The sequence below is a fragment of the Halichoerus grypus genome, chromosome 10 (genome assembly GCF_964656455.1).
Source record: "Halichoerus grypus chromosome 10, mHalGry1.hap1.1, whole genome shotgun sequence".
Lineage (NCBI taxonomy): Eukaryota > Metazoa > Chordata > Mammalia > Carnivora > Phocidae > Halichoerus > Halichoerus grypus.
This window is the reverse complement of record NC_135721.1, coordinates 79,825,408-79,847,253: the sequence shown is the minus strand read 5'-3', so window position 1 is coordinate 79,847,253 and position 21,846 is coordinate 79,825,408. Positions and strand designations below refer to the sequence as shown.

The window sequence follows — 21,846 nt, the reverse complement described above, 5'->3', positions numbered from 1 at the left end:
TGAAGTTGCAGATAAAAGACCTAGAGCTCATTTGAGACCTTGGGGCTAGAGATGCTTTCACCGTAGAAGAGAGAATTGAAGAGCCAATCCTGTGTCAAAGCTTCTGGCAAGAGTACATTAATGAGTGAAGCAAGAGACCAAGTCCAGGAGCATTTGTACCTGGGGCTGGGGGGAAGGCGCAGCGCTGGCAGGAAGGATCCAACCACTGTGCAGAAGGGCAGGGAAAGAAACCATAATACAGAGTCAAGGAGCCCAAGAGAGGGCCCTTCTCAAGGGGGAGGAGATGAGGAATGCCGGTGCCCTGGACAGGTCAGGTTCAGGGTGCCCAGAGGCCCAGCTGAGGTGGGTCCATGGTGTCTTTGTCTGCTCTCAAGTTCTAGTCCCCACCATATTTTCACCATCTTTATTTACTGTGTTTTCTGGGAGCTGGAAAGGGCACCTGGTGCTTTCCAGCCAGCAAGCTGAGTGTGAACAAAACAACATGGTTAGTGTGGTTTTCTTCTCACAACGCTCCTGCCCTGCAACAGAGACTGGGATGTTTCTTTAAGTTGGGAGCTTCTGAGTGCACTGTTTCAGGGACTTGGGAGGATATTTCTCAACCTCTTATTGCACAAGAGGCTTCCAGAGGCTGAGAGACATGTAGCTGGCACTTGAGTCCTATTCGATCTTCCTTTGTGGTGGATAACTGCATGTGCTAGCCTTCCTCTGACCTCAGCCTGTGCTCCCGGGACATGAATGCTGGCTGAGGGCCAGGTGAACAGATGAAGACCACTGGCATACACCACCACCGTCGCTGAGGTTTGTGACAGCTACTCCTTGTTGAAAGCCTACTCTGTGCTGGGCACTCTGCTAGGTGCTTTACCTGCCATCCCATCAGTCCTCTGATCAGTGCCGAGGCTACTGTCAAGATTCCGTCCTGAGGAAGCAGCCCAGAGGAGCCAAGAGCTGCTGGGTCACAAGGGTGGTGGGTAACTGGCCAACCCCATTTTATCATCATGCAGCCCTCATTAGAGTTCTGTAATCATGGCTCTGTGTAAATACCTCAGTGCCCATCTGTGAAGTGACTTAAACACATGAAAACCTCCGTGGTGCATTGCACGGGGCCTCCCACTTATCGATGCCATGTTGGGATGACATGCCTTCGTTCTCAAGACAAAGCAGTAGAGCTGGCATTAAAATTTGGAAGCAAGTCCCAGGTTTAAATCCAAATGGTGCAACTTTCTAGTTGATTACACTGTGTCTGTTGATTACGATCTCAGAGGTTATGTTTTTTCTATTGGGTTGTTTTAAAAACCTAAGAGCTAATGATGTCCAAAACTTAGTGCCTGGTTCATAGTGAGCTCTCAAGAAATAGTCTACAGTATAATTAGTTATATATATATATATAGTCCATTTTACATATGAGCCTAAGAGCAGTTAAGTGACTTGTTCAAGATCAGTCAGCTGATCAATGACAGTGACACCCCCTCCATCTATCTCCAAAGCTGTCATGATGTGCCATCTTTTTGAAGTTCCTCAGGGAGACAGTATCCTCTACTTCAGGAGCTCTTTCCTGCTGCATTGAACTTGGCTGGTCACCCAAAACCACTTGCCAGGCCCAGCTCCTGAGTGTTGTCCTCTGTTTCTGAGTCTAACAAACTGCTGTAATCACAGTGCTTTGGAGGACCCAGATCCCACTCCCACTTCTTCTTCTGTCCATTCAGCTCCCTTTTCAGAGTGCCCAGCACAGTGCCACAGGCAGAGCACTGAACAAAGGCTTCACTTAATGGTTTCAATCCTCAGGAAGAGCAAGAGGGCAGCATACTGCAGCAGGCATCTTTCCCATCAAAAACAAAAGCTAGAGAAAGCACAATCAGATTGGCACATTGTTATCTGCTGCTTCCCTTCCCCGTTATTTTCATGAATCAATCTTCAACTTTGGTCTTTTGTGAGGGCAGTATTTTTGAAGATGTGTTTTCATGTTTAAAATAGCCAATAGCTAAATGCACATTTTTCCTGTCTCTTTTGATTAGCTTGTGAACTTCTTCCTCTTTATTTAGTATAGATCTTGTATTCCTCTACCCTTTCTGAAGATGCAGTACAAATTTATATTGTTATAACCCCTTCTCTGCTCTTACAGTAACTGTATTTTCAGGCAGAGATGTGTCTTTCCCCATCAAAATTTTAACAAGGCATAGCTTTTAATTACCCTTTCCCCATCTCCAATAGGAAACTTTCCAAACATGAAATTTTAATCAAAAGGCTTCCAAGTGTCCCTTGCTGTCTGGGAGCCAGACTCAGTATATGCAGATAAGGATGCACCATGTCCCTTCGTTTTTTATTTTGATTATCTAAAGGCTCCTCGAAGCCCCCAGCCAAATCCATGTGCATCAGGCCTCTCACTAGCTCCTTCCCAAATGTACAGCTGCGAGTCATTCTAACAGGTATGAGGATTGATGCCCCTACTTCTGCAAGCTCTGGCCTTCCTGGAGGCCCCTGATGCCTGCCCCGTGGGGTTCTTAACTGCCCGTAGGTTGATGTGGCATCTGAGAATTGTTTGACCATCTTCTAAACTGATTTTATTTATTTTATTTTATTATGTTATGTTAATCACCATACATTACATCATTAGTTTTTGATGTAATGTTCCATGATTCATTGTTTGCATATAACACCCAGTGCTCCATTCAATACGTGCCCTCTTTAATACCCATCACCAGGCTAACCCATCCCCCCACCCCCCTCCCCTCTAGAACCCTCAGTTTGTTTCTCAGAGTCCATAGTCTCTCATGGTTCATCTCCCCCTCCGATTCCCCTCCTCATTCTTCCCCTCCTGCTATCTTCTTCTTTTTTTTTTTAACATATAATGTATTATTTGTTTCAGAGGTACAGGTCTGTGGTTCAACAGCCTTGCACAATTCACAGCTGATTTTGCTTTCTGTATCGTTCTGTCTGTTGTGTCAGCCAGAGTCTGCCGTGGCCATGCGGGCCCGGAGCGAGTGCGCAGCTGCAGGGTGCATGCCCCCACCTCCTGTCGCCCACTGGCAGGAGCTGGTATCACCTTCCCTCCAAATGCCCTATGACTATCACCATCACATGGTCCCCACTCCGTCTCCCCACCCGTGGCCGCGTGCTGATGACCTTGCCACCCAGAGTCACTCACTCACCTGCTCTCCTCCCCTCGCACCTCATCTGCCTCCAGCATGGCTCCGGGCAGCTCCCAGTGTCTGCCGAGCACACTTCCGGCCCCTCAGCCTACTCTCAGGGAACCAAGATATGCTGTTCCCTGCCTTTCTCATCTCCCAGGCATCTCCTCCGTTCTTTCCATACCTTCTCATGCCTCACCGGGACCAGGTCACCCACAAACCAACCCCCTTCATTATATCCAATCAGCCCAGCCCTCAAGGCCACCCCAAATGCCCCCTCTTATAAGACCACCTCTTCCATAAGCTAATAGCAAAAGTTCTTGCTGGTTCATCACATCTAGTATCATTATGGTCGAAGCAACAGGTGGCAACTTTTTCCTTTATTATGTTTCCCCTGTTAAACTAAAAGAAATACACATTTGACATAATGACTCAAACAAATACAAAAGTGCATCACACCCCTGTAACTAATATTAACAGTCTGGAAGGAATATTTCTATGCTTTCCTCAGACAGTCTGCAGATGCTCCCAGGTCACTGAGTGTCCACCCATGATCTGAACAGGCCCCATGACCTGTGATCATTGTCTCCTATATCTCAGCTCATGCAAGCACAGAGTGAAAATGTGTGATTGTGTTTGATCCTTTGTTCTCAAAGGTAGAGTTCTCAGCCACCCTTCTGACTTTGAACAGAGCATGTACCCATTCATGGGCACAATCAGTTGGGGATTCCTCTTCAGGCTGAGGTTTTCCCAGACTATCAGGGCTAAGCCTCGCAGTCAAGTCTGAGTCGACGTACTACGCACCGTGCTACCCACCATAGGTGGCCCAGCGTTCAGCGTGTGCCTGACCAGTGATTTTAAATGTTTCCCTGCACAAAGAAGAACTAAGAATCTGTTTGAGAGGAACTATGCTGTGGCCACCTTAACATAGGTTAACAAAGGAGACAACCTGATAAAAAAAACATGGTACTTATAGGTCACATTTACAGGTTTACCTCATTTGAATGAAATGAATTATACCCCTGAAAATTTTAATGTCCCATTTTATAAATCAAGTTCTATTCTCTTCAGCTTTTTATAATTTCACAGAGAATTTTCCGTAATTTTTGGTTGACTCTTAACTGGCAGCAGTTCTTAATTTAAGATTTAAATTTCTTTTCCCTTTTGCCAAGTTTTTACATTAATGTTCTGTAAAACAATTAAGGCCCCTAGGGAGGCCCCTATTTTAATCATAACAGAAAAACTATGATTGTATTATTTGTAAAATGTTTTACAGTTTTCCTATAATAAATGAACACCTTCAAATATCTCTTTTTTTAATGTTAGGTTTCCAGATGGTTCTTTTAAAGTAGGGTATGACTTTATTTTAGGGTATGTGTGTCCATATGTGTTAGTGTGTGCGTGTGTGTGTATGTACACACACAAATTTTTTTTAATGAAACTCATAAGCTCTTACTTCTCTAACATGATGATGCTCTGTTTACGTGCTGAGGAAGGCTTTCAGAACTACCTGTGTATCTCGAGAGCCAGAGCTTCTGGAACTACCTCATCGGATGCCAGCAGTCCTTGGCTCGTGCCTGTCCCTCTGGCTGCCGTGGCCTGTCTTGCTTGCTGAGCCTCCATTCATACATCCGCCCTTGGCCTTCAGAGTGTGACTAAGGGGGACGGCCCCACCAGAGAGCTGGTAGGCAGCTCAGACCCTCAGCTTAGACTCAGCACGCCCATGCAGGCCAACACTCGAAAGCGCGGCTTTAAACCCATGCATGTTCCTTGGGCTGGGCATTTAGTAGGTGCTCAACGAACCAGTTTCCTTGTTTCCCCACCTTCCCATGAAGCTGGTCCCTTCTCTGGGTTTCTACAGCACTATCTGTAGTCTTCTGAAATCATTAGCAGGTTAACACATGACCATTGGCTTACAATTGATCCCTTCCTGGGTTCTGGATCAGAAGCACTCTTTTTGCCCCCATCTCAGACCTGCTGAGTTAGAATCTTTGAGGGTGGGGCCAACATTTACACTTTATCCAACTCCCTAGTTGGTTCTTTGTACCCAAAGTTGGAGAGCCGAGAGACCCCGTGTTGGCCTGTGGGCTCTCTCAAGGCAAGATGAGGGTTAACAGTGAGACACCTGCCTCAGGTGGAAGTGAAGTTGATTTTATTCATTTAACAAAAACATACTGGGAGCTAACTAAGTGGTGGGTGTTTTGCAAAAACCTAAAAATAGCACATCATATAAACACATCAAAACAGCCACACAATCAAATATTTGTGACACGCATTCATAATTTAAAAAGCACTCTTCCATCTGTCATCTTAACAACTCGGTGTTGGCAGAGCCAGGACTCGGAGCTGCACCTTCATGCCACTGGCCTGGGCTGCCCCTGTGCTCCTATCCTGTTCCAGGGGCAGAGGAAGGGGAGGGAGGCCTCATGTGAAGGTTGCCTGCATGGGCGCAGTGAAGGGCCTCACAGAGAAGTAGAAGCCCATCACTCATTTTGGGAGAAGACAGAAGATGAGGGCACGTTTCTCTGCAGATGTGCCTTCCACACGCGGGACTTATAAGAGGGAGGCATTTTGTTCCCACACTTCAGAGTGTTTGTTGTCCCCCTACAAGGCTGAAATGGCTGCACCGTGGCCTTGGGATGGAAAGTGACCCTCCTCCAGAGAGGGGAATGGAGGCCACAGACGGAGGTAGTGGAATGCTGGCAGGAAACGGTGTAGGACAGCAATGAGTCTCCTAAAACACTAAAACATACCTACAACGACCCCGAAATCATAACAGCATCACCATTCTCTGCATCTGACTGGGCTCAGGAAAGTCCCTAATTTAGTCCTGTTCCCAGGAGAAACCCAGACAAATCCATCTTTCTTTTAATAAACCTTTAGTCCAGATTAACCTGAAATTGTGTCCTCTAAAACTTCTTATTGTCCCGTGGTGTCACTCCTAAAATTGATCTGCAAGTCTGTTCCCACCACCAGCAAAGTGCCCATCAGCAGATTCTTACCTGCATCTCCCAGAATAGGGCGACCGGCAAGGGAAAGACTTGGAACACCTACATCCTCACTCCCTGAACTCTGGGTGCATGGTAATCGCTAGGTCACCAAGTTCCACAGCAATCTGTAGTAACTGGGTACATAAGGCATTAGCAGAATTCTGTCACGGACGGCAAAGGAGAGGGTTTTCCAGTCGTGATATGAGTGTTTGCCAAAGTCAAATTAAGAAAACGATTTATTATATTTAATCGTGGGGAACTGGGACAGCAAAATTATCCATCACATCCGTGCACCTCTTTCCAAACCACAGCTGAGGCCACACTTCCTGCAAACACGCTAAGTGGCCCAGTGGCTCTGTCTTCTCTCCCTCACAGCATGCCCCACCATGGCGTGGCCCGTGGCTCCAGGGCTTTCTGTCCCGAGGCGGCGCCTTGCAGGAAAGCATTTGTTGATCGAACCTCTGCTCTGCTCTTGAGGCTAGAAGGACACCACCATAGGAGTCACAAGCGTGTCATGCTGGCTGACAGCTGGGCCCTGGTCCCTTCCTTTCTTTTTTAACTTGCTGGGGTGTCTCAGGTAGGGCTGTGGTTTCACCCCTGAAACTTCTTAGAGGCAGCTCCCCACTTCTTTTTTCTTTTTTTTTTTTTTAAGATTTTTTATTTATTTGCGAGAGAGACAGTGAGAGACAGAGAGCATGAGAGGGAGGAGGGTCAGAGGGAGAAGCAGACTCCCCGCTGAGCAGGGAGCCCGATGTGGGACTCGATCCCGGGACTCCAGGATCATGACCCGAGCCGAAGGCAGTCGCTTAACCAACTGAGCCACCCAGGCGCCCTTTTTTTTTCTTTTTTTTTTTTTTTTAAGATTTTTTATTTATTTGCGAGAGAGACAGTGAGAGACAGAGAGCATGAGAGGGAGGAGTCAGGCAGCTCCCCACTTCTTTCCTCGTTCCATCTCCTTCCACCTTTGTCACATATGAGGGAGAGGCCAGGGCCACCGGCTCTGAATGGAGGTGAGCTCATCGCTTGTCCCAGGGTGATAGGGACAGTCAGTGTGAAAACGCTCTCCCACACGGAGCCCCTTTGACTGGGACGCTGGCGGCCATCTCTCACGGCAGGCGCTGTCCCACTGGGCATGTGCCTCCTCACAGACCCCTCTGCTGGTGGTGCCCTTGACGATCCGGCAACACGGCCAAGCGGGCTTGTCCCTGCCCTGGTGCCCACACTCTCAAACAGCTCCACACGTGTTCGCCTCACCCCTGGTCCCGGAAGCCCGCTGGCCTCACGCCAGGGCCGGCCTGCACCCTCCCCTGCGGTCTGTCCCAGCGAGGCCCAGCCTAAGGCAGCGGCAGCAAAGGCGGCTGGGCCCACAGCCCCTCGGGGACTGCAAGCGGCGCCAGGCGGTGGCTCCTCCCCCCGGGGCACTGGCAGGGCTGCACGTCCACTGCACAGCGGGCATAACTTAGGTCACTGTGCTTCTGGCCGTATCCTGTTAAATCACTTGGCATCTCCAGCTTCACCATCCCACTGGATTAGTAACTGGAATGTGAGCGTTGGATAGCATATAGCTTCTGTGATACTTGGGTGTTTCGTTTGGGTGTCCACATGGCTCCTAGGTCCGGTGGGCAGGCTCACCCTCCCGGAGCACCCAGAGGGCCATGAGCTATACACCGCCCCTCACGCCTACACTGTGTCCTCCAGTGCCCTCCCTTCATGGCCTCGGATAAGGAGACTGTCATCATGAGGAGCAGACACACGCGGCCAGCTGTCAGCACCTCTCATTGGTGGTGGCCTCAGGAGCCCCAGCTACCTGGGAGACAAGGAAGCCTCTGATGCCGGCTGTGTGGCGCCCCCTCGTGGCCAAACTCACGAAGCTCTCCAAGCGTATCACCGCGCTCTGTGGCTGCGGAAGCAGGACAGAGCTGGGCAACATAAAGAGACAGGGGGCTATCCTTCGCTGCGTTACCCCATACCCACCTGCTCCCCACCAGCCTGGGGCTTGCCCGTGCCAGCAATTCCTCACCAGAGACAGTATCCAGGACATCTACTTCCATTCTTTCTATCAATATCCTTGCAAAGGGTAGAGAAAACATACGGACTTGTTCATACTAAAGTGTTACTGGCTTAGCTTAAGGATATGCATTTTAGAGATGTGTATTTTAAGAATATTTCGGCACCACTTAACCCACCCTCCCCCAGGAGCCTCTAACCATGCAGACAAGGAAGGTGGGAAGAGGAAAGCTTGCCTCAGCCCACCTCAAGGTCTGCTCAGCCCTGTGACCAAATGGCCATTGCTGACTCAGTGACTATAGTTTCAGACTTCCGTGTGCTGCCACTGTCTTACACCGTGTGCCCATATCCCCCTGCCACCTGATTTCCACTGAACATTAGAAAACTAAACTCTCAGGGTGCCTGGTTGCCTCATTCGGTTGAGCGTCTGCCTTCGGCTCAGGTCATGATCTCGGGGTCCTGGGATCGAGCCCCGAGTCAAGCTCCCTGCTCAGCGGGGAATCTGCTTGTCCCTCTGCCTCCCCACCCCGCTCATGAGTGCTCTCTCTCTTGAATAAATAAATAAAATCTTTAAGAAAAAAGAAAACTTGAGTAAGGCCATAAAAATGATCAAATCCCAGAGCAAGGGTGTTGTTCTAAAAGCACTTCTGCATGTACACGCTTTCTCTTTCACACATACATCGCTCACTGGCAATGTTTCACACACTTCCTTACGTGCTTTGTGATCAGCAGGCTGAGGGAGGCTGATGTGCCCACTCACTGACAGTGATATGCAGAATTCAGGGCAGACATAGTGGCTGGTCCCGGCCACCCGAGGACACTGCCCGGATCCTTCTCTGGGTCTGTGTGGCCACCCCAGCCTGTCTCTCAGTTCCTCATTGAGAGCTTGCTCTGAGCCTCCAGGATGTGAGACTAAGGAAAGAAGGGTCAAGGTAGTACTGAGCGGGGCCTCCAGTGAAGACTCTGTGCTCATCGTCCCACCGGCAGGTGGCTTTGCGGGGCGCGGTGGGTAGTCCTCCACGAGAACTGGGAGTGAGCTATGGAGCAGGGGAGGGGTCTGCACATTGTAGTGGGATGGTGTATTCATAGCCCCAAGATTGTAAGGGCAGATTCTTCTGATTATGTCACTGGTTTTGTGTGTGAGGAGCCATGACCTCATGTTGTCACATTCTATTAACAGCCCTTTCTCTTAAGATAAGGAAGCCACCTGCTGGGCAAAGAGGTCTTATCAGGATGTTTCTCACTGAGGGAATTTGGGGGAAGAGAAGTCGCCTTCACTGGGGAGCTGCCCTTGGCTCTGGGACAAGCGGTCCTTCCCGCCTGCAAAGAACTTTCTCGGAATAAATGTGATGAATACACACGCACACATACACACTGTGTGGTACAAATAATTCTGCAGAGGAAAGTTTGCATACAGTGCTGCCCAGGGTTTCCAAACAAAGATATGCAGGATACATGGGCTTCGGCTATATAAACCCAGGGGTTGAGGGAGCTAATCTCAGGAAGCCTGATGTAGAATCATTTCACTGCCTGCTCGGGTAAAAAGAAGCCAGTTGTGTTGACTGCTGGTTCCTGTGGCACAGCAAGTGAAGTCCCCATCCAGGATGGCCCTGCCATGGCAGGGGGTACATTGTTGGGAAGGGCCCCCCACAGCATCCTCTCCCGGGAGCGGTGCCTTCGGGCCTGCCCCCGGGCCTCCTGGGTCTGTTCTGGGTACTTGTGCCAGGTTTGGGGAAAGAAAGGAAAATAAGAGTTGGAGAAACTTTCAGTCTTAGCTCTGTTTTCTTTCTTTAACCAGCTTTACAAGATTTTGTTTAAAGTTTCTAAATAAGATTATATTTCTCTCCCTGTTCACTAACAACAAGGGCATTTAGGAGTATTAACTCACTGGATTTCAATTCTGTGTGTCTTTCCAGAAAGAGAAGAAGAGTGGGCTGCTGAAGCTTCTCGCTGGGGCATCCACCAAGAAGAAATCTCGCTCCCCACCGTCCATCTCTCCAACCCACGACCCCCAGGTGGCAGTGGACACCTCACTCCAGGGTGCAGTGGGGCCCGAAGTGTCCTCGCTGTCCATCCACGGCAGGGCAGGGTCCTGCCCCATAGAGAGCGAGATGCAAGGTGCCGTGGGCATGGAACCACTGCACAGAAAGGCGGGCTCCTTGGATCTGAACTTCTCCTCATCCCCCTCCAGGCAAGCACCTCTCTCCATGGCTGCCATTCGTCCTGAGCCCAAGCCTTTGTCCAGGGAGAGGTAAGGGGGGGAAGGTGGGCTCACGTCCTCTGGCACCTTGGTGTGGGCTTGTCTCTGAGATTGGAGCCATTGAGGGAAACAGTGACAGTGGGGATGTTCAGCAGATTAAATTTACCAAACATCCCTCTTACCCACATCTACTAGGCTCCTGGGCTTGGATGGTGAGCATCAGATAAAACACATTTGGGAATGAGGGGGAGCATATTTCACATTCTGAATCCACCTGGGTCCTGAGTTTGGGATTTGCAAGGGATTCATCAGGACATTTGGCAGAACTGATGGGGTACTGAGCCCAAAGAGTGAGCGATGATGTTAGTGAGGGACTATGTCCCCTCAGCCCTGTGGGACACCTGGAGTGAACCCCTGGGCTGAGTCCCATGGTCTTTGTGCCCTACCCTGGAAGCAGCTGTGACATCTTAAAATTATAAAGCATTACTCCCAAATTGGCTTCAATGTATATAGTCTATTGGGTTGAACTATACAAAATTGCCAATATTCATTTGTTCTTTACCAAAACCAGAAATTTCACAGTTAAGCCTAGAGTTTTACAGAGCAATAAACTGAATCTACCGGGGAGGGGGCCTCGGGTGCCGGAACTTTACAAGGGGTCAGAGGCTGGGCCCATTTGAGGTAGTCCTTCGAGAGCTTCGAATAAGGGTTGGAAGGCACTGCAGAGAGAGGGGATTGTGTCAAATTAGGACAGTGGCGAAGTCCTTTCCTTTCTAAGTGCCTTCTCGTTGGAACACTGCTTAAATAGTAAAAATGTGAGCAGTCTCCTGAGAAAGCAATCTTGGCGTTTCTGTCAGAATCCCCCCTCCCATCAGCCACACTGCCTGACGGCCTGCTCTTTCCCGTGCCCCCTGGTGCCTGAAGCCTAGAAGGCCACCACTGTCCTGAGCACCCACTAACCTCTGGCGCCAAGGCAGAGCTAGCTGAGGTTCCGCCTAAATGGGGGATGACAAACCTTTTCTGTCAAGGCCCAGATGGTAAAGTCCGCAGACGTTGTAGGTCATAAGGTCTCTGTCACAACTACTCAGCTCTGCCATGACAGTGTGGGGGCAGCCATCGACAAAGCGGAAATGATGGGTGTGGGTGTTCCAGTAAAACTCTACTGACGGACACCAAAATTTAAATTTCATGTGATTTTCTTGTGTCATAAAATAGTCTTATTTTGATGTGGTTTTCAACCATTTAAAAAAATAACCGTATTCTTAGCTCTCGGACCACACAAATCAGCCACAGGCCGGTTTGCCAAGACGTAACCAGACGATGGGCTGTAGCTGGGCTGATGCTGTGGTGCTGAGACCCAGGGCTGCAGAGAAGACAATCTCCCCAGGTGGTGGAGGGGCAGCACGAGCTGGTTATGGATTTCTAATCAAGCGTTGTAGTGTAAGTCCCCATTTATGCTTGCATTTAGAATGATAGCTCACATTTTTGGAGTGACATTCAGACAGTCACCAACCAGTATGGATTCCAGCCATAAACACCTAGAACAGCCATGCTGTGCATGCGGCTTACCATCTGCTGACACTGTTCTCGGTGTCTTGTGTCTGTTACCTCAGTCCTTGCAAGAACCCTACAAATTCGGTATCCCATCTTATAGAGGAAGAAACAGAGGTTATTGAAAGGCTGTCACTTGCTCAAGATCACACAGTGACTTAGCAGCCAAGCCAGGGCTTGAAGCCAATTTGGGGGTAATGCTTTATAATTTTAAGATGTCACAGCTGCTTCCAGGGTAGGGCACAAAGGCCATGGGACTCAGCCCAGGGGTCCACTCCAGGTTTCCCACAGGTCTTTGCTGGCTCAGAGCCTCAGAGCCTGGGCTCTGACCCACTCAGAGGAGCATGGTCAGCAGTCCCCCCAGTGTACAGTCTGCCCACCAAGGAACCTGGGTGTTTCTGGCCTTCAAACAGTATGGACCACGTCATAGCCCTGCCAGGATATCAGCATATGCTTCTGGGTCCTCCACAGTTGATCACCAACCCCCTGTCTGTCCAAGATATACCTGCTGTTCAGACTCACTCAGTGCAGAACCCATTACCATGAGGTGCCTCCCCTATAGCAAACCCCCAAGCCCTGCGGAGACTGGGTTCACACCTTCCCACACCACACCTGATGCCACACTGCACACATACCACACACATGCACACACATACCCCCAAACACACACACCACACACGTACATGTACCACACATACCACATGCCACACACATACCTCACACACATCTCACACAAATACCACACACGCACACACACTTTCTCTCTCTTCCTCTATTTCCCTCCAGGGAGCCTCCTCCAACTTTCTGTAACTTTTTCATGTCAGAACCTTCTTCCTTCCACAAGACCAACCCCCAGTGGCCTGTGATTTCTGAATGTGGTTCCCAGTCCTTTGCCTCAGGTGACAAAGTTGGTGACTCCTGAGAATGACAGACCTAGATATTTCAAAGCTGCTCTCATATCTCCCCTAGGTTTCTATTCTCCTCAGATCCCTTGACTTCCAGACTCCTTCATAAAAGGTCTTAAAAGACTCTATTCTAAAAAATCATGGGAGTCTATGATTAACTAGAAAGTTCAGAGAATTACTCTCATTCTGTGAATATTCCATCTAATCAGGGCTTATTGTACCCAGAGACTCGTGGCACCCTGCTTGTCCCCAGCACGCTGTGCAGCTCATTAGTGATGAGAGTTTTCAAAATACAGCCTGAAACCAAGCTACTGCCTAATGAGCCCCCAAATGCCCCCTCCCCTCACCCTGTGCAGCCCATAGGCTGCCTCATGTCCTGGGGAGCCCCAGCAGGTTGGAGCAAGGGTTTAACAATGGAAAGGCTTAGTCTCTGGGTGGAGGCAGCTCCAGAAAGCACTTGGCCTAGGGCCCCTGCAGGCTCGTGAATAAAACTTAGCCTGCAGCTGGAGGGGAGCAGCTGTAACAAGACTCCCTGCTGCGGAGGCCTGGGCATTCTCTCTGCAGGCCACAGACTGGCAGAGAGCCTGCTGTGCGCAAGGCCCCTTTACAGGTTCAAAGGTGGGAGAAAGGCAAAGGGCAGCTGGGGCGGAGACTCCAGGAGATTCCTACCACCAGCATGCTGAGGAGGGGGCCTCTCTCACCCTGAACGGAGCGGCGGGGCTGTGGTTGCTGCATGTCAGGGGGTTCTCCTATGTACAAAATCCCTCGGATCTCTCCATTTCCCTCCTGAGGATTTGGGAAGACACCGGGAGCTGCTCTCCAAACTGCTCACAGAGGAAGGAAGTTTGGGCTGGAGGGAGGCCGCCCAGGGGAGCGAACCACGGAGAACTCCCCCCAGGCCCACCGGCCAGGCCCGCAACCCAGCTCACTAGAGGCAGGCCTGGCTCTCAGGAGACCTGTAGGAGCCAAACCCACAGGCCTAATGTGTAAACCAGAGTGCCCATTACTAACCCTTGCTCGGGAACCTGCTCTTAGGTAGATATATTAAGCCCTATGGACAGTGTATGCAGGGAGCCACATTTCTGGAAGGTACTTGGGTACACATAAGAGCAGGGTAGTTATGGGATCCAGTAACACTGTCTAATGCCCTGTCTCCCTGGCAGGGATATGCCGACCCTGGGCAGGTGCGGCGGAGTTCCTGGGCCAGCCGCCCCACTGCGCGTCCTCTAGATGCCTGCTTCCTGGCTCTCTTACCCCTCGGGGAGGTTGCAGAGTGGCTCTGAGAAACAGGCGCACTGACCACTTATCAGCCAGTTCACCCAAATAGGTGTCTTCATTCTTCGAGTCCCCGTTCCCCCATCTACAAAGTGGGGATATACATATCTGATAGTTACAATATTTGTAAAACACATAAATCAATACTTGGGAAACTATGGATGCATGAAAAAGAACAATAGTAATATATGAAATGATGTCTGTAATAATATGAAGTGGTGTGACGTATAGAAGAATGATCTGATGATGCCTCCAGGGCTGCCTGGCACCTCCTCCCCCACTTTTGATTGGCAACATTTTTTTTCCCACATGTTCACATAGTCCATGTATTTATCCTCACCTCTTACCGGCCTGTGAATTGTTTGGCTTTGTCAGGATTTAAAAGTTTTTTGGCTTTGATCTGTTATGTGTCATGGTAGGCAGAGTAATGGCTTCCTGAAGATGTCTATGCCCTAATCCCCAAAACCATGACTTTGTGGCCTCACATGGTCTCAAGGAATGAAAGCTGCAGGCATAATAAAGGTTGTTAACCAGCTGACTCTAAAATGGAGAGATTATCTTGGATTATCCGGGCAGGCCCAGTGTGACCACATAGTCCTTGTAAGTAAAAAAGGAAGGCTGCAGAGAGGGTCGAGGTGATGCAGTGTGAGGACTCAAAGATGCAGGAAGGAGCATCCAGCCAGGAATGTGGGCAGCTTCTAGGAGCTGCAAAAGACAGGGGAGTGCATTCCCCCTCGAGCCTCCAGAAGGAATGCATCCTGTGAGACTATTAGATGTCGACTTAAAGAACTGTGAGTAAGAAACTTGTGCTGAATTATTGTGGAAACTTGTTACAGCAGCAATAGGCAACTAATACATGTGTTGGTATTAGAGTTCAGTGTTCAGGATATAGACGTACGCTTACTTCCAAGTTCCTAGAGGGACCTTGCTCTGTGATGATCGCATTCTACCAGGTTGGGGATCGCACATCATCAACAGCACTAAAGCAAGTGCTCTGAAGAGCCTGCCACTCAGAGGCCCCCTTGGGAGCCCTGCTGTCAGGAGGGGGCAGATGACACAGGAGGAGGACATGCCACACCGCACATGTAAAGCTAATTGCAATATGCAATGGTAGGAATTCATTCTGATTTTGAGCCTTCTGATTTCCTGAGTTTTATGTCTGAAAATGATCTGTGGTTGACATAACCTTACCTCAGTACAGGGAAGTCTTTTCTGATTTATGACGCCACGGTCACAACATGGGAGTAGCTGCTGTCCTTAACTGTTCATTTGGCCCTTTGTGTCTATAACAGGGAGTATCAATTACTTTCAAGCAGCAGGAAAAATAGCTCAGAGTCTTGGAATGATCTGGACAGGAACGTTAAATCCTCGACTCTTATACAAAAGGCCTACATCATCCAGCTGGGCTCATTAAGTCATTGAATTGCTCAGAAGCACCAAATTACTTTCTTTCTAGCAAATTATATTTTCAGAGTTGCTTGTTGCTTCACATCTGGCAGTTGAGGCAAAAGCCAAAACTTGTGTTTGAAGTCTGACAAATCATCTCACTCTTTGCCTTTTCTTCCTCAGGGAAGAGAAGGCGGCGGGTGTTTGGAGAAGAGTGGAGGGGGGCAGAGAGCCGCAGGTAGGGTCCGCACTGGTCCCTGCCATCGCACACACAGCCTGGGTGCCGGACCCACAGATCTCACAAACACGGAGGCCAGCTGTCCTTTGGGGAGTGGCTGCAGGCAGCCATTTACAGAGATTCTGGGCTGGGAGGAGGGCGAGAGGCATACTGTCCTTTCTCTCCTCCTTTATACCCCAAAAGCCAGTATCTGAAGCCCAAGGACAGCAGTGGGAATGGGCCCAACCCTCCCACACCTGCAGCCATTCCAAAGCACTTAGCTTGCCTGGCTGGCCCTGCGCCCTCAGCAATAGGAGCCCTGCTGGCCTGCCAACGTGGCCTCAGGAGCCACCTTGCTGTCTGCCCCCTGCTCTCACAGCCTGGAACAAGCTGGGACCGGGAGCTTCCCAGAGTGGGGCCTGGGTCTTCTCTGCCTGTGCATCATCCCCCAGCCTCCAGAGTACCAACCCCAGGTGCCCCAAACCATGGCTTCCTTGTCCTGACCCCAATGGGCCAGCGCCCCAGGCCCTATGCACAGGTGGCTGAAGAATGAAGACTTGCTCAGCACTTTCACCTTGACTCCCAGACAGCAGCAAGCAAACATTCGTCCATAGAACTTGTTGAAAATCCACACTCCTGGACCCATTCCACAGAGATTCATTAGTGGGCCCAGGATAGAGCCAGGGATCTGACCCAGGGGTCGTGGAGTCTATGGCCACACTTTAAGAAAAGCTGATGTAGGATCTCTTTGGTTTATAATGTCCTGCTTTCTCCCAAACCAGAATATACAGGTCAGAGGCTCCACGTAGAGAGCCCCGTGACAGTCCTCAGGACAGCCAGCTGTAGGGACACCTGGATGATCTCCTTCAGGGGCCATTTGTGTGGCTGGGGCCGATGGGGGAGGCAGAACCCAGGCGACAGGCCTTCACAGCCGGCAACCCAAGGGAGATTGAGGGTGAAGGAACCACAGCCCAGGCACTGCCAGGGAGGAGAGAGCAGCAGGACAGTGCCTCCCACGGGTGGGCCCTATTGTCCAGGTCAAGCCCTGGGCCTCCGAGGTCCAGCATCACCAACCCTCCAGTAAATGGCTCCTCCCCTGGCTCATTTCCTCTTCAGGGGTGACCCAGTCCCCGAAGGCCATCGGTCATTCTGCTCCTGGGCCATTAGTCTGGCTGACATTCCTCTCCTGTGGCCAATGGCAGACAGCACGAGTTGAAGTGTACACTCTGGGCTGGGCAGAGGGGCTGTTTGCTGGGTGGTTGCCGTGGAGCCGCAGGTCCAGCTACACGCACTGCCCACCTCCACACCAGCAGCCGAAGCTGCCCTCCTCCAGCTGCAGCACCCCCAGGCGAGGCCACAGTCCAAGCTGGGCCGGAGGGAGGGACTGCATTTCAGGCAGGCACATGCCAGCTGCATAGATCGGGGTCCACAAGGACACCACGGGGAAATTACTCTTTTTAATTTTAATAAACAATAAAAAGGTTGTTTAAAAATTAAAATCAAAGTAGAAATTTTTAAAAGTGGGGGAAGTAGCCCCAAAATATAATAATTTACACCGTATGGAAAAGGAAAGGCAGAGCGAAGAGCAGGCCCTGGGGGTCATCCTCCAGCCTAGGGTCAGGCTCACCCAATGTGGTGTTTGTTTCCCCCCCAGGTACCGCGTGGTGGTCTCGTATCCTCCCCAGAGTGAGGCGGAGATTGAGCTGAAGGAAGGCGACATTGTCTTTGTGCACAAGAAGCGGGAGGACGGCTGGTACAAGGGGACCCTGCAGAGGAACGGCCGCACCGGTCTCTTCCCGGGCAGCTTTGTGGAGAGCTTCTGAAGACACGCTCCCCACACCCCGCTCCCCAGGCATGAAGGCTCCCCGAGATCCCCAGGGGGCAGAGAGAGGCAGTCAGGCCACCGAGGGTCCAGGTCCCTTTCGAGGCTCCTGGCGAGGCCACCCTGGACGGGGACGGGAGCCGGGGGATGTGGAGGTCGTGCCTTTGCCCACAACCCCCCACCAAGAGCACACCCTGGGGGTCGTTCTCCGACAAAATGCTTCCCTCTGTGTAAACTGTAAAGAAATATCTTTGAAAAGAGAAGCTGCTGATGCGGGTCGATTGGCTCTGTGACGGACTGCTAAGCGGCAGCATTCTTGTTTGCTGCCCACGCGAGCCTGGAAGCTGCGGAAGGGCTGCAGGGCTTGGGTGGCGGGCACGGGGCCCAGGGCATCGGCAGAATGTCTTGACGAGCTGCCCTGGGCTTCTCGTGGGGGGTCCAGATTGCTCCATCACCTCTCTATATACCTCAGTCGCCTGCCACCTGGCCACTCAGCAGGGGTGTTCCCGGCGCAGGGCCTTGGCCGGGTGGCCAGCGTCCCTGGGGCAGCCCAGCACACAGCTCCTGTTGGAGGCACGAGATCGCACTTGGCTTTGTCTCCTACCCATATTATAAGCCACACATTTCGTTTTGCCGCCACTGTCCCTTTGCATTGCTTCTTTCTTACAACATCTTTTTAAAGTAAAGCTGTTAGACTTTCTATATTTCTAATAGGTCATACATTGCCTATTTTTCATACATCTGGTGCTGCCTTTTTGTAAAACCAGTTTTGACTTGGTTGAGCTTGAAAGAAAAAAATGAGCTGATATCAAGTGGGCAGAATTTTTATATGTACCATGTGAATTTTGGAAAACTCTGAAAAGCCCACATACTTAACATCAGTGCTGGCTACTGGTCCGTGAAGAAGAGGGAATCCATTTAAGTGGTTGGAGGGAGTTTGGAAAAAGCCAATTTCTTTAAACCCTTACCAAAGCCCCATGCTATGTCTAGACAGTGGTAATTATTATTCAAGAACTGGAACCATTTCAAGGAAGGGTCACTATAATTGCCTTTTGTGTGGCAGTAAAAAGAACATGAAGGTCAACCCCAGCCTAGGAAGGCAGAATTTTCCTTTTATTGCTTTAGAGAAAATGACTACAATTAGCATTATCAAAATATGATTTCTCAGTACTGAAACGTGCAGTTTTCAACCACAGTTCAGATTTACCACCTTGTGACGGTTTCGTCTTTTTTTTTTTTTTAAATAAATGTTTCCCTATCAGGCAGTACAAATGTTGGTCCAGAGACTGGAAGTACAATGAGGAGAAAAGGGATTTGAGCCATTGCTGCAGACTTGCAGAATCCAAGGGAGCCAGGAGGAGAGAGAGGGGAAGGGGCACCTTTGATCCTGGGACTTTGCCCTGGATGGGGTCCATCAAGGCCTCTTCCTGAGCCCAGCAGCCCAGCCCTCCCACAGACACAGACGGGAGAAGCCCTGTCATGAGGCAGTCTCGTTCTCAAGAGAGTCAGACCTTAAGGATAGGAATGTTCCTATCAGCTCAAAGTCACAATTCATAAGCCCCTTCTCTCTTTACTGTTACAAAGCCACTCAAGTTTAAATTAGGCTGACTAAATTAGCCTTTGGTAACATAGGATCGCCTGGTTTTCAAAGATGCAACAAAATCCAGAAACACATTCCCTCGCTTGATGTGATGCCTTTGAAATACCAAACACTTATTTTCAGAGTTCCTAATTTGGGGATGTGACTTGGCTATCTGTTACCTCCAGGTGGCTACCATGCTGGTGGGATCACGCCTAGACAAAGGCTCTTCTCCTCTCTCCAGATGATCATAGATTTAAGAGACTTGAGAAATTTGTTCTGAATCAAAGAAACACAAAATCCAGCTTAAACCCAGGGAGCCCTGGACATGAGTTAATGACAACCAGAAGGTATCCACTTGCCATTGATGCCAAATGAGTCGCCTGCCATGCACAAAAATCATGTGCGTGTTTAAAATCATGCCATCACCAAAAATGTGCATGGATTAACATGCTGAGTGAGACACGGGTTCCCCAGGGAGACCAGAACTAATTCAAATCCCCAGATAATAAGGAAAGCTTTTTTAAAAACATGAAGGCAGTTACCAAGCAACAAAACAGACTAACTTGGACCTTATTTCCTCTCCCAGCCACCGCCCACACGATGCTCGTGGTAGGTAGGAATCGCTGAACAGCCTAGTGAGGCAGCAGCAACCAGCACCCCTCACGGCAGAGAGCTGGGGCCGGCGTCCAGTGCCTTTGCAAGGCATCAGCTGGCCTCTCTTGTGGCAGAGTTGGGGCAGGCATTGGTATGACCTCGGGAAGGAAACAAGGCCATACGCCAGCCATCACCAGGACATCCTTTAGGGTGGGACTCCCAGACAGCAGGGAAGTGCACGACCAGCCCCCACGCTCTGGGCTGCTGGCAAACACATCCCGCCAAATCCATCAGCCTTCGTGACCATTTAGCCCACAGACAAGAGCAGGAACAGAATTAGACCCTTTGGGCCAACTTGCCCTGAAGAACAAACTCATTTTGGCTACTAAGATGAAACCAGCACCTTGTCTGAACCCTCACATTCTACCCTGGCCCAGCAACTTACACTTCTTGGTTATCAGTGGCATTTGGCAGCCAAGGTGACTCGCTTTGAGGAATGCAGTAGAGTCCATAGCCACCACTGAGGTCAGCGGACACTGAAATGACGGGGATATCTGGTCCACCAAAGGGCCTCAGAAGTGGAGTGGGGAGACCGTGGGCAAGCAATTCCCTGGCAGCCTCACTGTGTGAATGCCAGGCTCTGGTACCCCAAACAAGCTCAGCTGCCTGGCTGGGAAGTTCTTTGTACTTTGCACAGTTCACACACACACACACATACACACACACACCGATGTTTTTGTTATACACAAATGTCAGCGTGTGATTTTGGAAGAACTGACAGTGACGACAAACTATGATGCCTGTGTTTCTGAGTCTTTAAATAAAAATGAACATGGAGAGGTCTTGTGTCTGGATGATGTGAGCAGTGAGGTTGGGGGCAGAGGCCGAGTGGGCCCAAGCAGAAATGCCCAAGTGGATAGGAGCATGAGGGGGCAGGTGCCACCCTGTGTCCCTGCTGGCCAGCACAATGGCTCACACACCTACCACTGCAGAATGCTTCCGTGTGGGGAGCACAGGGTGGTGGGTCATTAAGGAGACCAGGAATATCAAGACAGCCACATCCAGCACATGCCAGAGATCCACTGGTTGGGCAGTAAGTATTGAGCCACAGGCTGGTCAGTGTGCAGAACCTCTAGCTCTCCTCCAGTGGTTCGTTTGCCTGAAAGGTAGAGTGACTTTTTCCAGATGACTCACATTCCTTTCTTGTGGGAAAGTGTTTTGTGCCAGCAGCAAAATCCATCAATTCCAGAAGTGCCTGGAATTGACCTCCCAGACCAGCACACTCATCGCCCTGTCCTTGTCTGTCTGGCCCTCACAGTGCCCGAGCTGTGGGGAGCTATTCTCTGGAGCACAAGGAGGAGAGTGCCTGGAATCCACCAACAGCGGGGACTTCAGGAGGCCACCGACCTCCAGAAAAGTGGGCCTGTCTCCACATCAGCCAGATAGACCCATGCCTGGCAGAGGGCTGCCCTACCAGCCTGAAACATGTCAGGGTGCTTCTTGAAATGGGATCTCACTGCCTTCGTAGCCAAGACACCCACCAAGTCTTTGACTATCACGCATATCCTTGAGCTGGAAGAAAGCTCAGCAAGGAGCCATTTTACTCTTCTACAAAAATTAAGTGAATATGTATAAGCACAGGTTATGGATGGGGAGTATAGTGAGGGCCCAACACTATCATAAGGAAGTATGCTACACGCTCACTTAACCCTCCCGCCCTCAGTGAAAGATACTCTTATTCTCATTTGCTAGATGAGCAATCTTCACCTTAGAAGAGGTGAAATGAATTGCCTCAGGTCACACTGCTCACAGAACATTATGACCCAGATTCAAGCCTATTGTAGCTCCACAAGCTGGACCCTAAACCCTCTACAGAAATAAAATGTCAAGAATGAGAGCATGAAAAGATGGGGACAGAGAACATGTAGGCAGTGCCCATCACAATATATCAGGAAAGGGTGCCCGGTCGGACAACGCACAAGTCTGTGGGGCAGGGGTACCCTGACTATAGAGGCAGATATGGCAACCTCGCAGGATCTGGTGCCATTTTACATTCAAGTCACATAACTTCTGTGTTCTGAACCCATGCTCGCTAAGCAAACAGAACTAACTTCCCTTTGCTGGTTTAACACCCACAGGGAGAACAGCGTTCTATTCAAGGAAACTCGACCAGTCAGCCTGCATACTGGGCA

General features: G+C 50.2%; 1 protein-coding gene across 2 annotated transcripts in view; it reads left to right on the top strand.

Moving 5' to 3' along the window:
• SH3RF3 (SH3 domain containing ring finger 3) overlaps positions 1-20,496 on the top strand; it is a 379,200-nt gene extending 358,704 nt beyond the window's left edge. The window contains exons 9-10 of one of the 2 annotated variants that reach the window (XM_078056676.1): positions 10,039-10,313; positions 17,311-20,496. In XM_078056676.1, coding sequence (XP_077912802.1) covers positions 10,039-10,313; positions 17,311-17,479 — 444 coding nt within the window. In that variant the 3' untranslated portion in view covers positions 17,480-20,496. Of the gene's footprint in view, positions 1-10,038; positions 10,374-17,310 lie in introns of both variants that reach the window. The other variant, XM_036110329.2, reaches the window with a different exon arrangement.
• The last annotated feature ends 1,350 nt before the right edge of the window (positions 20,497-21,846 follow it).